The 15,667-nt window shown below is 34.4% G+C and overlaps 1 protein-coding gene across 12 annotated transcripts in view; it reads left to right on the top strand.

Moving 5' to 3' along the window:
* Positions 1 to 15,667, top strand: part of LOC125679199 (acyl-CoA 6-desaturase-like) — a 32,414-nt gene that overhangs the window by 4,384 nt on the left and 12,363 nt on the right. For 6 of the 12 annotated variants that reach the window (XM_056157507.1, XM_048918210.2, XM_056157506.1 and 3 more), the window contains exons 3-6: positions 3,001 to 3,150; positions 4,466 to 4,612; positions 8,277 to 8,378; positions 13,698 to 13,757. In XM_056157507.1, coding sequence (XP_056013482.1) covers positions 3,001 to 3,150; positions 4,466 to 4,612; positions 8,277 to 8,378; positions 13,698 to 13,757 — 459 coding nt within the window. Of the gene's footprint in view, positions 1 to 3,000; positions 3,151 to 4,465; positions 4,613 to 8,276; positions 8,379 to 8,899; positions 9,002 to 13,697; positions 13,758 to 15,667 lie in introns of all 12 variants that reach the window. The other 6 variants (XM_056157502.1, XM_048918208.2, XM_056157503.1 and 3 more) reach the window with 2 other exon arrangements.

Here is a 15,667-nt window from a genome sequence, read left to right as displayed (position 1 = left end):
CTGAACTGGCGAGGTTTACCTGCTTAAAGGCTATCCGACACAAATTCCACTTTACAAAAATTTAAAAGGAAAGTTCTTAGTGACAAAAGTATGTCAAAATCTATTGCTGGATATGCATGCATACAGATACACAAAAAATGGGACTTTTAAAATATCGGTATGATCTAATTATGATTCAAGGAATGAAAGTAAATTAAAAAAAAAAAAAAATCTTTAATATTCATATGAATTTTAAATATTTTAGTCAACTCGCTAGGTCCATCTCAGTGTGTTTGTGATGCATGTTGTCTTTCAAGCTAAGTGATGCCTGTATGCAATTGTAAAAATTCTAAATTTGTCTTTAAATTGAAATAAATATATTGACAGTGAAAGTCAACAGAAACCACTGTGATCAAGAGGTAATGACCTGTTTCTCATTCCCAGAAGGTTAATTCAACGTGGCTGCTTGCATGCAGTAGAATTCATGTTCATGCAAATAAGTTATGATTATTCAATTTTACCATTTTACAGAGATAAGAACACTCAGTCTATCAACCTTTTTAAATCTCCAGAGTTTAAAAGTTAGAGTTATTTCTTTAAAAGTAATCTCCATTCTTAAATGGCATGTTTAAATTCAATCACCGGACAAGCATGCATGAACTTTGTGACCCCAAGTTACACAACAATCATAAGTGCATGTAGGTATTTCAAGGTCATAAGGTCTCTTATACAATTAAAAAAATTAGGATAGACTTTAAAATTTTAGGCATTATTAACATCTAAAGTACTACTCTAAATTTCTTGCCTGCACATGTATTCTTTTGAACACAGTGGGTCGCAGATTGAATTGAAGGTTTCTTTGGATTTGTCACAAGTCCTTATTGTGTGTTATGCATTCAATTATTTTCCATATAAACATGATTAAGTAAACAAAGGACTGCAGGGTTTGACACTAAGGCACGTCCGACCGACCGAGTCTACTAAATGATGGGTCCGGTCGGGTAAAATGTCGATTTACTAGTCCGACTGGTCGTGTTCTTTTACGACATCTACTCGATGTTAATGTGTGTAAAGTTATGTTTTAGATGAATTTATTTTCATTCTAAAAAAAATAAAACAGTTTATTTGAATCAAATTTAAGAAAGTGTTTATCAAATTAATAAATTACGTCGTAAACAGCCATTTTTCGGTGTTGACATATGTGTGGGAATGTCTCTATATTCAAATACGACTTCTCGTCCTCAAGGAATGATGTCCCAAGAGAAAAAAAAGTAAAAGGTTGGGAAGAAACAAAGCAGGGCTTATGAAATAGAGATTAGAAAAAACGGTTGAGGTCATTTTATTCTAAATGGACTAGAGAATTTCCATGCCGGGTTAAATTTAAAGAAACAGAAAATGTGTTTGAAAATGAAAGCATTAAATTGAATGAAGAGACTAAAGCTCTTTTTTTTTTTAGACAATTAAGTACGTTTTAGTTCATGCAAACTTAATGTTTGTCTTTTAAATTAAGTACATTTAATATGGAGAAACTATCAGTTTCTGGAAAGTTGGTCGGGGCTAGTGGATGTAAGGTCAGGTCTAGCAAAAATCATTTGAAGTTGCCCGACTGGTCTAGTGCTCCAAAAACTAAATGTCAAACCCTGGACTGTTCTCACAGAGCCCCCTGGTCCTTAACCATCCTACCATTAAGAAGATATACCTCAAACGGAGCTGCAGAACTGCAGCTCTCTGAAAAAATATTGGGACAGATCTCTAGTCTAAGTTGTAATATTTCTTCAGAGAGCTACATGTACAGTTCTGCAGCTACCTCAAATTAAGCTTTAAAGGGGCCTGGACGAAATTATTTAGATGTGTAATCAGTAATAGGATATTATTTGATTCGTGTTAACATAGCAACAAATCTAAATTTCAAAAACTGACACAAAGATGTATTTAATTTGAGACATCTAATTTTCAAAACAAGGCATGAGCCCTGATTATGTTTATGTGTCATGTGACTCCACTCTAAGTTGACGGCTTCGGTGGAAGAAAGCTTTTACAGTGAAAATTGTATGATATTTGTGTTTGCTCACTGAATTGATCTATCATTAAAGTATGTTGAAACGTTGAGTGCTTTTGACGTACATTTTAGAAATCTTAGCGTTCTCACCTCTGCTGATGTGGTTTCCTGGCTATGACAAGCGTGTTGACAAACACGATTTTAGGGGCCGGATTTATGTAAATACAAAGTCTATCCTGTGTACAAATATTTTTAATCCACTTTTTCCTAAAACAAAGATCTTTTAATTATTTCTATAACAAAAAATCATCAATTTCAATTGATCAAAAACCGTGTCCATGCCCCTTTAAACAGCATCATCTTGACTAAAGACAGATCGTATGAGTATACATGTACATTTAATCTTGTGAAATTTCTCTCAACAAAACAGGCAGATGATTATGTCGTACTTGCATCACTGAAACTAAATTTACTAAACAAAGGTCTGACTTACTCTTGTGAGCATGACATATCATAGATTTGTCATAGTTTTGAGGATCTTCATGAAAAGTTTTACTCTTATATTTTCTTCCTAAGGAAAAAATTAATGAATATGATATGGCAAAAGCACAAAAATAACTAAAATTATGTTGAGTGAAAATCTTTGAAACGACACGCATCATGTTAAACATATTGTGAGATGTCATACTAACAAATGGCCTGTAATATTATCTATCAAAGCCTTTCATTGATTACACTAAACTAAATATAGACGGAAAATCATTGTTCATAACGATGATTCCCCACAATTACAATATAAATACAAAATCACTGTTCATTATGATGATTTCACAAAGACGGAATTTAGAAACAAAATCATTGTTTGTTATGATGATTTCACAAAGACGGAATTTAGATACAGAATCATTGTTTATTATTATGATTTCACAAAAACAGAATTTAGATACAAAAATCATTGTTTATTATGATGATTCCCCACAGAGTCGCACAAACTTACAAATGTTGACTTGGAATTTTTACAGGATGCTTTCCGAGCCTTTCACAATAACCTTGACCAGGTCCAGAAGTACCTCCTCCCCATTCATATTGGGAGTGTTCAGAAGGGGGAAGTTAACGTCAATTACTCTCTGGAGAAAGACTTCAGGGACCTCCGACAAACTGCTGAGAAAATGGTGAGCAGATAATTATACTTCATTTAGGAAGATTAGTATTGTTTCACTACCAGTAAAGTTTGGCAGTGATCACAGGCTATGTGTGTTCTCAGTGACACGGTGATGGTTTTATAGAAGTACAATGGATATTTATACAGTCTGATGAAAATCAGTTCCGTTGTCTCCCCCTCCCCTCCTCCTTTTTTTTAAAAGCTGATTTGAAATTAGACTGAATATTTGTACATTGGTTTTATCCATCAAATTATTGCTACATGAATTACAAAGTAGCAGATACAAGATATTTAAGATAAATGATAATAAGAATTGATAAAAGATTAAAGCTTAAAAATTGTGTTGGTACAAAAAAAAAGTCATGTCTCCTACGCATAGAGATACTGTTTCAGAGTATTGTTGCACTAACATTGAAGTGTCTGTTCCTGTACGACTTTGTATGAACACTAGGTTGTACCAATGTTTTAGGATTTTCAGAATGCAGGGACTCCATCGTGAGGTATATTCTCACAAGATCTAGCAAAATCTCATGCAGTTCTTTAAGGGGCGAGATCAAAAGTTCAGTGTCTGATAAAAAAAACTAAATTCACACAGTTTTCACCAAGACACACCAACCCCCTTAAAACTAAGTATGATGAATGTTGAAACTAATTGATTCACAAGTAAAATTATACAAGTATAAATAACACTCTGTATACCTTTTCTACTGTTTATTCACAAATGAAAGTGCACATTAAACTATTAAATGTTCATCTAAATGTAATATTATATTGTGATTTTTAACTGTCACTTGTCTTTTTTCTTTTTCCACCAAAGTGTAATCAATGTCGAATGACAGAAACTTATGGGAGTTTTTACACCCCCCTCCCCCTATTTCAATTTAGATTTTTAACCAACATCGATCTTTTGATCTCGCCCCTACAAAACTGTAAGTAGTAACTTGTACTGGTTACTGAATTCTGCAGTTAGACAATGTAACGAAATAAGTACAAGGGGTTATGTGTTCATGCTTTCGTGTCCTTATTATAATTCTCTCTGCAGTATTTATATACAGTCAAACCTCGTTATCTTGAACTTGATGGGACTGAGAGAAAAACTTTCAAGATATTCGAGGATTTGAAATATCGAGAGTAAGATACTTAAAGAATAAGTGGTTGGGACTTTTGAATCACTTTGACATATATGATTATGGTATTCAAGATATTTGACCAAAATACTGAAGTTCAACTGTATATATGATAGTATTTGCATGGTATAAAATTCCAGCAGGAATTGAATTTCCATTGTAAACATGAAGAAGTACATTGTTGTTTTGTTGTTTTAGGACTTGTTCAAACCCAGCTACCTGTTCTTCTTCGTACACCTGGCTCACATCCTGGCGATGGAAGTGATGGCTTACTTCACATTGTATTACTTCGGTACCGGATGGATCCCATTCCTGGTCTCTGTCTGTTTATACGCAACTGTGCAGGTAAGTCGCTTTGTGTTGCACAAAAAAATGAGCATGTTAATGTTACTGTGAAATGAATGATGAAGTAGACTGTCAATATTGAGTTGTTTATATAGTGCACCTGTCGTTGTGTACCATTACTTTCTGATGAAGCGTAAATTTGTTTAATTTTGTGGTAAAAATTTGCTATTCTTTGTAAATATGAATTATGATTTTAAATTGAAAGTGTTTTATAGCATTTTAGCACTTCTTTTCTGCAGTTTATATCATCTTCCCTTCCTCACTAAACCCTGCAATTTAGCAGCTGCAAATTGTCCTAAGATGCTTCTTCGATAATACTGAGATCATATAAAACCATCATGCTGTTTTTCCTGTATTATTAAAATGTCATGCACTTAGTCTGATAGAAATTGCTGTATAGGAGAGTGCTGAAGAAGAGACATGAATTGTGTTCATAGCTGAGTAGATTTCATGTAATTATTGAAGATATAGCAACTGAATATAACATGTAAATATTAATCATCACACATTTTGTTTTTAGTTTCGTTAGAATTTGACATCATCTTGACAACAGTTTATCAAAGTATAAGTATATACGAGCTGTATATGTATATTATGGTGTATTTTCCTATATGAAAATTGTATATATCTGATATTCTTAGTAAGTTTGTTACGGTAGATGTCAGAGTATTTTTGGCTAAGTTAGGGTAGCGCACGCAGATGCATTAAACTAAAGCTTATGCTTATTTATGCACCAATTCCAAATGAGAAACCATATTTAAAAGATCAGAGATCCATTTTACAAAATGTCTTACTGGTCTTAGTCATCAGTAAAATGGACCCTGGATTTTTATATTGAGTATTTGTACTAAGGTGATGGTTTCTCAGCATCGTTCAATAATATGCTCCATCACTCCATTGTCACGATATTTCCCAATGCTTAGTTCAACTAATGATAATGATCGCCCAGTTTGGTTTTATGATTATGGTGTTTGAATAAGAAATAGTCAATATTGACACAAAGACTATCATTGTGACAATATTTAGGACGATATAACAGTTTGCTATTTACATTACACAATATTAATCATGTCAATAGGTTCTATATAACTGAAGGTGTTCTCAGGTGCACCTCCTCTAGATACAGAGGAATTTTCAAAATTTTGATTTGCATGCAACAGAATGAGTTTGACTGGATGAAAATTTGTAAATGTAGCAGCTGATAAACTGACAGGATTAATTAACTTCAGGGAAACGGTTTTGTTGAATGTGCACTTCACAGAAAAGCATGTACACAAAATCACAAGTCTTGAGAGTTCTACAGTAAAACATGGCTACAGTTAACACGCTTATAATGAATCATGCATACAGGGAAGCGATTTTTATCGGATATATCAAATTATTATTTTAACAAATCCAAATTGTTCATCCTCAGTACTTTGTTATAAGCGAGTTTTACTGTAATGTAAAGATTGGTTCTGACACATACATATGTATTACTTATTATGGCTTGCAAGAAAGTTATGTTGAATTTTGTTGTGTTGTGTTCTTTGGACTGTAGAGCCTCAGAAAGTTGTTTATGTGATTCTGTGAGCTGCCAAATATTTAAAATCTGCTGCATGGACGATGGTGTTGTAATTGTACAGGTAATAGGAAAAATAATTTAAAATTAGATACAAATTTTCCTAGAAAAAAATATCTGTCTCTTCCTTTAGTTTCAAAATACATGTACCATAGAATATTGTATCCTGGCATGGAGGATACGAAACATTACTGTACCTGTTAGTAATTAAATAATTGGAAAATTATGCTAATTATTAATGAATGTTCATTGCATTGCTAAGTACAATGATACATATATTTTTATATCAGGATGCTTTGAATTACATTGTATTTAAAAAATGAGCTATTGGTTTTTAAAAATTTGACAATCGCATTATTTTACCCTCAAGTACAATGGTGAAGAAAAATTTATTTCTGAATCAGAATTAGGAGGAATTGGTGTGAGAAGCAGATTTTTAATGTTATATGGATGATTAAATCTTTTACTGAGTGTTAATTTCATTTTCTGATGTTACATGCATTCATTGGGTACTAATTATCCATGCAATTGTTTTATTTGATATATTCATAATAATTCTTATCATTTAATAGATATCTATATAATCAAAAGATCTTCTTTGTTAGCTTACCTGAACCATCAGATCACGATGGATGTTGTTAGCTTACCTGAACCATCAGATCACGACGGATTTTGTTAGCTTACCTGAACCATCAGATCACGATGGATTTTGTTAGCTCACCTGAACCATCAGATCACGACAGATTTTGTTAGCTCACCTGAACCATCAGATCACGACGGATTTTGTTAGCTCACCTGAACCATCAGATCACGATGGATGTTGTTAGCTTACCTGAACCATCAGATCACGACGGATTTTGTTAGCTCACCTGAACCATCAGATCACGACGGATTTTGTTAGCTCACCTGAACCATCAGATCACGACGGATGTTGTTCGACAAGAGCTTTTATCACTGTTCCACTTTGACTTGCTTGACATCCACATGCAATTTCATCAGAATTTTGGCCTAGCTGAGATGTTTGGTTTTGGGTATTTCTTCTTTTAAATTAGAACTGTATAGGATATGTTCATCATGTGTTATTATATAACACAGAGTCTGCTGTTCGGAAAATTCAGTATTTGTGTAGAAGTGGAAATAAATTTGACAATTCAAACCATGAAAACAAGATTTAAAGCAATACAAGCTGTAACTGATGGTATTTTTAATTACTCATTGACAAGTAAGCGCCAATTAACGCCTACTGGTTTAAGCTATATAATCCTCAAGATCTGATGAAATAAATCAGCAAAATAAACATGGGAATGTTGCTTGAAAGCATACCAACAATGAGTGTTTTGTATAAACCAGCGTAATGCCTCAGACACCATCATCGTATTCTTTAATACGAAAACAATGATTGCCGAGCATAATCGAGTTGTTGAGACCAATGTCATTCTAAATTAGAAACTCATGTGAGTAATTATACATTTTGTTTGTTTTAAAATATTACATCGTGTCATGAATGCCTTTAACATTAATAAGTATCAGAAAGAAAGTGCCCCTCAAATGAAATTTTATCATGAATTTAATTTTCAATAAAGTTGGCATATTGGATGAAATCAAAACCATGAAACCCCATGAGAATCTTCGCTAAATATGCATTAGTTTAATTCAGCATTTAAATTGTTCTTTAATTTATTCCACTGATCAATCTGATCGTCGACGTAGATTTTGTTTTTGTTTAACTTTGAATTTACGTCTCGTTTTCATCTTTTTCTGGCAGAATCAGTCAGTTTCACTGCTCAGCATGTTTACAAATATAACGCTAGTGCAGCATGCCTCTCGTCTGCATTTGTCTGAATTGTTGACCTCCGAGGTCATCGCACATCAGAGACTACAAACAGGATTTATTGTCAAGAAGACAATCATTCATGAATCGATATTTTCTGCTAAATATGTTATTCCATTTATTCTTTTATATTTCAATATTTCTGCTGTCAGTTACAGCTTGTATTGCTTTAAAATGAGCTGATGATTCAGCACTGTGGCCTATGGGCCTTGTATCATGGAGTGTTAGAATGTATTTCCCAGAAGTCCTAAGCCATATTGTTTGTTTTAAAGGCACAGTGTGGGTGGCTTCAGCATGATTTTGGCCATATGTCAGTATTTAAGAATCCAACTTTGGATCATCTGGTCCATTTCTTAACTATGGGATTTACAAAGGTAACTGGTTATTAGTGGAGAAGGAATGGCTTTGTTCTGATTTTGCATTTGCATCAGAGTTAATAACCGAAAGAGCTTTGCAATATTCACAAGAGAACAGCGTTTTGCTTTGCATAAAGAATTCAGGAGATCAAAATTCACTGAAACTGAATAAATACTTGTCCTATGAGACTGAAAAGGAAGGAAAGCTGTAGGTTTTCTTTGATGCAGAAATTATCAGAACAATTTTCTCCTACGTGTTGTCTCACAAATCGTTATTCCGTGGCCTTGTCAGCTAGATATGTTCGTCGGTGACTCACTTCTGCTAACAGCATTAACCGCTAGTGCACGTTTACATCAGTTATATAACACATTTGTCTGTTTGCATCCTCCTATTTATAACCATCGTTAGATCATTTTTCTACAGGGATTGAGCCCATAGCCTTTTGGGGAATGATGGCTGCACCACTCATCTGATAGACCGAATTTATCAGTATTAATTACCACTGTCGATTAAACTTGTTGTGACCCTCTACTTGTAGAGCCAGATTGGATGGTTGCAGCATGACTTCGGACATCTCTCTGTATTTAAGGCCAGCTGGCTCGACCATGCTTTTCATTTTTTTACGATAGGATGTATCAAGGTATTTGTCAGGTTGATAGGCATAATGGGAAAAAAAGGCTGTTCTTTACAGCATTGTCATAATGCTCAATATGTGCTTTTAGTGGTGTAGAATTTCTCAGCACATGCTTCCTCTCTTGTTTGGAATTCATGGAAAATTGTGGTCGGGGAAACGAAAGTATTTGCTTTACCCAGGGTATAGTATACCTTGTCACAAATGATTGATGCTTTATGGGGACATTTTGTACTAAAAATCATTAGAACTGAAAAGGAACTGCATATTAGGTCCAGGATGTCTAATATATTCACAAACACACACACACGTGCACACACTCACACATGTCTAATATATACACAAACACACACACAGGCCATGTACACAGTCGCACATGTCTAATATATACACAAACACACACACAGGCCATGTACACAGTCGCACATGTCTAATATATACACAAACACACACACAGGCCATGTACACACTCGCACATGTCTAATATATACACAAACACACACACAGGCCATGTACACACTCGCACATGTCTAATATATACACAAACACACACACAGGCCATGTACACACTCGCACATGTCTAATATATACACAAACACACACACAGGCCATGTACACACTCGCACATGTCTTAATATATACACAAACACACACACAGGCCATGTACACACTCGCACATGTCTTAATATATACACAAACACACACACAGGCCATGTACACACTCGCACATGTCTAATATATACACAAACACACACACAGGCCATGTACACACTCGCACATGTCTAATATATACACAAACACACACACAGGCCATGTACACACTCGCACATGTCTAATATATACACAAACACACACACAGGCCATGTACACACTTGCACATGTCTTAATATATACACAAACACACACACAGGCCGTGTACACACTCGCATATATATGTATGTGTATGGTCTGTTTATTTCACATAAGTAATATCGCCTTTTAACGTACTACCAATCAGATGATGTTAACATAACAAACACATAACGCAAATGTACCAAACCAAGTTATAACATTAATGAACATAAAGATACATTTATAACAAGCATTGGTGGGGGAATTAACGCTGATTAATGTTCAAAATCTTGGGTGTCGAAATAGTGTTCTTGCTCTGTCGATGTAATACAATAAGATAATATAAACTATTTAAAGTGATTTTGAGCTTTAGTCCCCCTTTAAACAAATAAGACTGGAACATTTATGTTTCTAATCACATTGTAAAAGGATATAATGATAATTAAGTTTGTAAAAAAGATAATGTACACAAGGTACACAATATTTTTTTGATCATGTTTTATACACTGAAATGATTGCCAAATATACCAGCATGAACTTGTGTTTTAAAACGGGTGCTCAAATCAAGCCCCTGTGAGGGGGGGGGGGGGGGGGGGGGGGGTATTGGAAATATCTGTAGACTTCCAGCATTTGCATCTTTTAAAACATTGTAACATTATCAGTGACATATGTTGAAATTGTGAGGAAAACTTCATGTATATAAATTAGTTAAACAGTCTTGGTACCATATACTCTTGCAGATTTTAGTATATGTATACTGTTAATTTGGATATTTAACTTTTCATACTTTTTTATAAAACTTATTATAAAACTTATTATATAAGCATTACAGATCCTCAATATGTAAGTAAGCATGAAATCGGAATCCCTTTATCGTGTTTCATACAAGTTTTATGGTTTTCATTCAATTGTATTCCTTATAGAATTTATAAAAAAAAATCTCCACTCCACAATATGCACTCATCTGTAGAGTATATTCAACCACCAGTCCCCCTTGTTTCAACTTTGTAGACTTTTGTTTTTTGTTGTGTGTGTAAATGTCATGTATGATAGTCTGTGGTTAGTATTTTTCAGATGTTATACCGAACAAAAAATAGAAAGGTATAATCGTCAAATGATTAAAAGTTGAACAATCATAAAAGTAATTGCTTACAATCACAAGATTTTATTTATACATAAAGATAGATTTAATGCACACTGAACATTTTCAAATTCTTCAAATGACTTTGGGGTACAAGTCAAACTTAATTAAGTGAGTACGTATATCACTTCTGCCTGCTACAAACCTCTGATGAATGGATTTGTATAGCAACCGATACAGTTTCCTAGAGTATTGTTCCATTCCTTCGGATGATGCTGTCAGTTTATGTAGAGTATTGTTCTATTCCTCCGGATGATGCTGTCAGTTTATGTAGAGTATTGTTCCATTCCTCCGGATGATGCTGTCAGTTTATGTAGAGTATTGTTCCATTCCTCCGGATGATGCTGTCAGTTTATATAGAGTATTGTTCTATTCCTCCGGATGATGCTGTCAGTTTATGTAGAGTATTGTTCCATTCCTCCGGATGATGCTGTCAGTTTATGTAGAGTATTGTTCCATTCCTCCGGATGAGCTGTCAGTTTATGTAGAGTATTGTTCCATTCCTCCGGATGATGCTGTCAGTTTATGTAGAGTATTGTTCCATTCCTCCGGATGATGCTGTCAGTTTATGTAGAGTATTGTTCCATTCCTCCGGATGATGCTGTCAGTTTATGTAGAGTATTGTTCCATTCCTCCGGATGATGCTGTCAGTGTATGTAGAGTATTGTTCCATTCCTCCGGGTGATGCTGTCAGTTTATGTAGAGTATTGTTCCATTCCTCCGGATGATACTGTCAGTTTCTGTAGAATATTGTTCCATTCCTCGAGATGATGCTGCTAGTTTCTTTAGAATATTGTTCCATTCCTCGAGATGATGCTACCAGTTTCTGTAGATTCCAAGACAGAGATCTGTGCACCTTGACTCCCTGGCTGAGGTGATGCAATACATGCTTGATTGGCGTGAGATCCGTGAATTTTGAGGGCTAGTATAAGACAATGACATCCTTCTGAGTGAGTTGTTGTTCACTTCCTGTTGTGTTGTCCTGCTGGAATGTGTTCACTTCCTGTAGGGTTGTCCTGCCGGAATGTGTTCACTTCCTGTTGTGTTGTCCTGCTGGAATGTGTTCACTTCCTGTAGGGTTGTCCTGCCGGAATGTTAACCCAGGACTGTCGTTACACTGCTATTGATTGTTTGATTGTGGTTTCACACCGTTTTAGCAATATTTCAGCCATTTTACGGTGGTTATGATAACACTACTCAGTGAGGGCATTGTTTCTGTGTTGTCATGGTACAGTTGGTGAAAATTAGTTTCCTGCAAAGTCCTCGCCAAACCATCATGTTTCCATTTTCGAATCTGTCTTATGTCCACCATACAAAAGTCAGAAAATCTGCTCTCCTAGTGTCCTCCAGATCCGGATTCCTGCTGCAAATTTCAAAATGAGACTTGTCTCTAAACAGTTCTTTTGACTTGTCCTAGTGTAACCGAAAGTGCTAGTGATGACTTCTTTCAGGTGGTCTTACACTAATCCTCAATTCCATTGAGCTTAAGTTATATACCGCCATTTTTTTTATTTCACCAGGGTTTGCCATTGTGTTGGTACACCTGGGTTTGTCATTGTGGTGGTACACCTGGGTTTGCCATTGTGTTGGTACATCAGGGTTTGTCATTGCAGTGGTACATCAGGGTTTGCTATTGCAGTGGTACACCAGGGTTTGTCATTGTGGTGGTACACCAGGGTTTGCCTTTGTGTTGGTACATCAGGGTTTGTTATTGCAGTGGTACATCAGGGTTTGTTATTGCAGTGGTACACCAGGGTTTGTCATTGTGGTGGTACACCAGGGTTTGTTATTGCAGTGGTACATCAGGGTTTGTTATTGCAGTGGTACATCAGGGTTTGTTATATTGCAGTGGTACACCAGGGTTTGTCATTGTGGTGGTACACCAGGGTTTGTCATTGCAGTGGTACATCAGGGTTTGCTATTGCATGGCTCGATATCAATGAATCCGTTTGTCGAGAAATATCTCCAGAAAAGGGTCATTGTCGTCTGCTTTACAAAATGCTTGCTTATAGCATCTACACTAGGTGTTTGTGCATTTGTAGACTGTTTTGGCATTGTGAAAACACAATAAATTATGAAATTTTGTAGTTTTCCCTAGAATTATTGACAGATATCTCCAATTCATGAATTGTATAGATACTTATGGTTAAATTCTTCTTACACTAAAAAAAAAAAACTGTAAAGTTTTGCCAAATCAAAGAAAGGTAATTCACAATTCTAGACTTATACCTTTCAGTTTTTGGTTCAGTTCAGTTCTTTTTTTTTTTTTAATTTGGAGCAAATTCATTTGGATTAATTCATTTACAATATACACATGTATTTAAAAAGACAACAGCAGATGTAAGATTTTATAAGAATGTTACTGTAAATTGAATTCTTGCGTGTGTGACTGAAATAATCACTGGATGTTTAATTTATTAATCAAATATAAATTCCTATAATCTATCTGAATAAGTTTCTCAGTTCTGATCTATGTATGGGAGGATTCTTGTGTATCCTCAAAATTGATTGAAAAGCATGATATATATCTATACTAATTATAAATGTGTACTTTTTTTGGAATCTAAATTTTATATAAGTATTATTTATAATCTATCTTTTTAGAAACCAGTTAGACTTACAGTTGAATGAACTACAAATACCTGTTCTTATATCTCTACCTATACATGCCTGATAGATAGTCTTATATCTCTACCTATACATGCCTGATTGATTGTCATTTCTCTTTTGAAGGGTGCTTCTCCTAGCTGGTGGAATCATATGCATTATCAGCACCATGCCAAACCCAATGTGGTAAGTGGGTGTCCTATCTATAATCCTGATGTGTCTAGTTATAAACTTAATGTGTCTAGTTATAATCCTAATGTGTCCTATCTATAATCCTGATGTCTCTAGTTATAAACTTAATGTGTCTAGTTGTAATCCTAATGTGTCCTATCTATAATCCTGATGTGTCTAGTTATAAACTTAATGTGTCTAGTTATAACCCTAATGTATCCTATCTATAATCCTGATGTGTCTAGTTATAAACTTAATGTTATAACCCTAATGTGTCCTATCTATAATCCTGATGTCTCTAGTTATAAACTTAATGTGTCTAGTTATAACCCTAATGTATCCTATCTATAATCCTGATGTGTCTAGTTGTAACCCTAATGTATCCTATCTATAATCCTGATGTGTCTAGTTGTAACCCTAATGTGTCCTATCTATAATCCTGATGTGTCTAGTTATAAACTTAATGTGTCTAGTTGTAACCCTAATGTATCCTATCTATAATCCTGATGTGTCTAGTTATAAACTTAATGTGTCTAGTTATAACCCTAATGTGTCTAGTTGTAACCCTAATGTGTCCTATCTATAATCCTGATGTGTCTAGTTATAAACTTAATGTGTCTAGTTGTAACCCTAATGTATCCTATCTATAATCCTGATGTGTCTAGTTATAAACTTAATGTGTCTAGTTGTAACCCTAATGTATCCTATCTATAATCCTGATGTGTCTAGTTATAAACTTAATGTGTCTAGTTATAACCCTAATGTGTCTAGTTGTAACCCTAATGTGTCCTATCTATAATCCTGATGTGTCTAGTTATAAACTTAATGTGTCTAGTTATAAACTTAATGTGTCTAGTTGTAATCCTAATGTGTCCTATCTATAATCCTGATGTGTCTAGTTATAAACTTAATGTGTCTAGTTATAATCCTAATGTGTCCTATCTATAATCCTGATGTGTCTAGTTATAAACTTAATGTGTCTAGTTGTAACCCTAATGTATCCTATCTATAATCCTGATGTGTCTAGTTATAAACTTAATTGTCTAGTTATAAACTTAATGTGTCTAGTTATAATCCTAATGTGTCCTATCTATAATCCTGATGTGTCTAGTTATAAACTTAATGTGTCTAGTTGTAACCCTAATGTATCCTATCTATAATCCTGATGTGTCTAGTTATAAACTTAATGTGTCTAGTTGTAATCCTAATGTATCCTATCTATAATCCTGATGTGTCTAGTTATAAACTTAATGTGTCTAGTTGTAACCCTAATGTATCCTATCTATAATCCTGATGTGTCTAGTTATAAACTTAATTGTCTAGTTATAAACTTAATGTGTCTAGTTATAAACTTAATGTGTCTAGTTGTAACCCTAATGTGTCCTATCTATAATCCTGATGTGTCTAGTTATAAACTTAATGTGTCTAGTTATAACCCTAATGTGTCTAGTTGTAACCCTAATGTGTCCTATCTATAATCCTGATGTGTCTAGTTATAAACTTAATGTGTCTAGTTATAACCCTAATGTGTCTAGTTGTAACCCTAATGTGTCCTATCTATAATCCTGATGTGTCTAGTTATAAACTTAATGTGTCTAGTTATAAACTTAATGTGTCTAGTTGTAACCCTAATGTGTCCTATCTATAATCCTGATGTGTCTAGTTGTAACCCTAATGTGTCCTATCTATAATCCTGATGTCTCTAGTTATAAACTTAATGTGTTTAGTTGTAACCCTAATGTATCCTATCTATAATCCTGATGTGTCTAGTTATAAACTTAATGTGTCTAGTTATAAACTTAATGTGTCTAGTTGTAACCCTAATGTGTCCTATCTATAATCCTGATGTGTCTAGTTATAAACTTAATGTGTCTAGTTATAATCCTAATGTGTCTAGTTGTAACCCTAATGTATCCTATCTATAA

Source organism: Ostrea edulis, chromosome 2 (assembly GCF_947568905.1).
Source record: "Ostrea edulis chromosome 2, xbOstEdul1.1, whole genome shotgun sequence".
Classification (NCBI taxonomy): domain Eukaryota; kingdom Metazoa; phylum Mollusca; class Bivalvia; order Ostreida; family Ostreidae; genus Ostrea; species Ostrea edulis.
This window is presented reverse-complemented; position numbering and strand designations above follow the sequence as displayed.